Here is a 2102-nt window from a genome sequence, read left to right as displayed (position 1 = left end):
GCCAGCCAGCTACCGGTCGGCTGGTAATTCCCGGTGGACTTAGCTTTAGTTTTTCTCTAGAAACTTCCAATCTATTCATCGTCTGTCGTATTTTAATAGTTTCAATTTTGGAGAAATGTGAGACGCTTGGACAAAGATGGTGTAAATAGGAAGACAAATCCTTGCGTCAGTAGTTGGCCAGCTTAAGATACAAAGAGACAAGCATGAATGGGCCACGACAAGTAAAATATAAGCCACCCACGAATTTCAGTCGATCAGCCACCCATGAATGGGCAGGCACTTACTTGTAGTACGTGGCCTGGCCACTCACTACCACTTGCAAGCCACACACTATAAGACACCATGTATCACCCAAGTAGTTTGTACACCAAGAGCACTTGCCAATCACTCGAGCAGAATGAATCCCATGGCCAAATGCTGCCTGCTGTTCTTCCTCCTTTTGGCGGTTCTCTTGCCCGAGGCACGCGCAACTTCGTGCCACCCCGACGACCTCCTTGCGCTGCTGGACTTTGCCGGGAGCCTCAACGGCGGGGGTGTCCTCCTCCGTGTCACGTGGTCCGGTGCCGCATGCTGCAGCTGGGAAGGCGTGGGCTGTGACGCCGCCAGCGGCCGTGTCACGGCACTACGCCTCCCCAGGCGAGGCCTCAGGGGGGCCATCCCAGGAACCTCCCTTGCAGGCCTTGCGCAGCTCGAGGAGCTCGACCTTAGCTCCAACAACTTTCACAACATCTCAGGGCTGCTCACCGTGTTGCATGGGTGCCAGAACCTCACCACGTTGATTCTCACCAAGAATTTTGGTGGTGAGGAGCTACCTGGCGATGGTATTATTGGTGGGTTCAAGAGCCTCAAGGTGCTGGCCCTTGGTGATTGTGCTCTCAAGGGCAGGATTCCAGAATGGTTGTCCCAATGCAAGAAAATGGAGGTGCTTGATTTGTCCCGCAACCAATTTGTCGGCACCATTCCATCGTGGATTGGTCAGCTTCACCACCTTTGCTACTTGGATCTCTCAAACAATTCATTGGTTGGTGAGGTACCTAAGAGTTTGACACGACTAAAGGGCTTCGCCACCGCTAGGCGTCCAGAGGGCATGACTTTCACTAACATGCCATTGTATGTGAAGCATAACAGAAGCACACTCGGACGACGACTTAACGAGCTCCCAAATGTCATAACGGGGACCAACAATGTTGTGAGATTCGGGAGAAACAATGTTGTATCAGGAAACGACAATACTGTCATATTTGGGGATGAAAACACCGTATCTGGGAACAACCATGCGGTATATGGGAATCACAACACCGTATCTGGGAACAACCACGTCGTATCTGGGAGCAAGCATGTTGTATCTGGGAGCAGGCATGGTGTAACTGGGAGTAGCAGTGTCGTATCTGGGTTCAACAATGGCGTATCTGGGATCAACCATGTCGTATCTGGGAGTAACAATATCGTATCTGGGAGCAGCAATGTTGTATCTGGGATGAACCATATCGTAGTTGGGAATAACAAAGTTGTATCAGGGGCTTAATTTTATATATAATTAAGCCCTTATATATACATATTGCCTCCTCTTGAACTTCTCAACTATCCGAGGAGTTGAGATGAGATTATGTTTAGCCTTTGTAGTTTGTTTTTCTGCTACTATCCTAGGCCATAAGATACTATTCGATAAATAAGGTACATAAGTTGCCACACGAGATGTGCCTGCCTATGCCTCGCATATGTTGTAATAATCGAATCTTTATGGTCCATGTATTGTGTATCGAGAAATATATTATGGTTTGACTGGTATGCCAAGTTGTATTGTGTATCGGGAAAGACGTGATCTCCAAGCTGGTGGTGTGTGGCAACTTATTATTCCTTGCCCTCTTGGAGGTGTTGTCTCTCCTTGTTTTATATTGTGCTTTAATCCATCCATACATCAAGGGCTTGTTCCGTTGCCTCCATCGTTTTTTACTTTGCATATTTGTCTCAGTTGGGTCTGACTGAGCAGATGTAGGGGCAAAATTATGTTGTGCACGTCGTTGGTAGGCTGCAAATACGTTGGCTGCATTGGGGAAGCAATTTTTGTCTGGCGTTTGGTGGCCTGCATTGGTTTAGCTGAT

General features: G+C 48.1%; 1 protein-coding gene across 1 annotated transcript; it reads left to right on the top strand.

Moving 5' to 3' along the window:
* Positions 1-395: 395 nt before the first annotated feature.
* LOC123126310 (phytosulfokine receptor 2-like) lies at positions 396-1788 on the top strand. Its single transcript, XM_044546674.1, has one exon. The coding sequence runs from the start codon at positions 398-400 to the stop codon at positions 1523-1525; it is 1128 nt and encodes a 375-aa protein (XP_044402609.1). The 5' UTR covers positions 396-397; the 3' UTR covers positions 1526-1788.
* Positions 1789-2102: the final 314 nt, after the last annotated feature.

This window comes from Triticum aestivum, chromosome 5D, assembly GCF_018294505.1.
Source record: "Triticum aestivum cultivar Chinese Spring chromosome 5D, IWGSC CS RefSeq v2.1, whole genome shotgun sequence".
In the NCBI taxonomy this organism is placed as follows: Eukaryota; Viridiplantae; Streptophyta; class Magnoliopsida; order Poales; family Poaceae; genus Triticum; species Triticum aestivum.
The sequence above is the reverse complement of the archived record's forward strand: the minus strand, read 5'-3'. Positions and strand labels throughout refer to the sequence as shown.

Excerpts from the sequence above, each read along its gene's own strand:
- LOC123126310 (XM_044546674.1), top strand. The coding sequence starts at position 398 with ATGAATCCCATGGCCAAATGCTGCCTGCTGTTCTTCCTCCTTTTGGCG.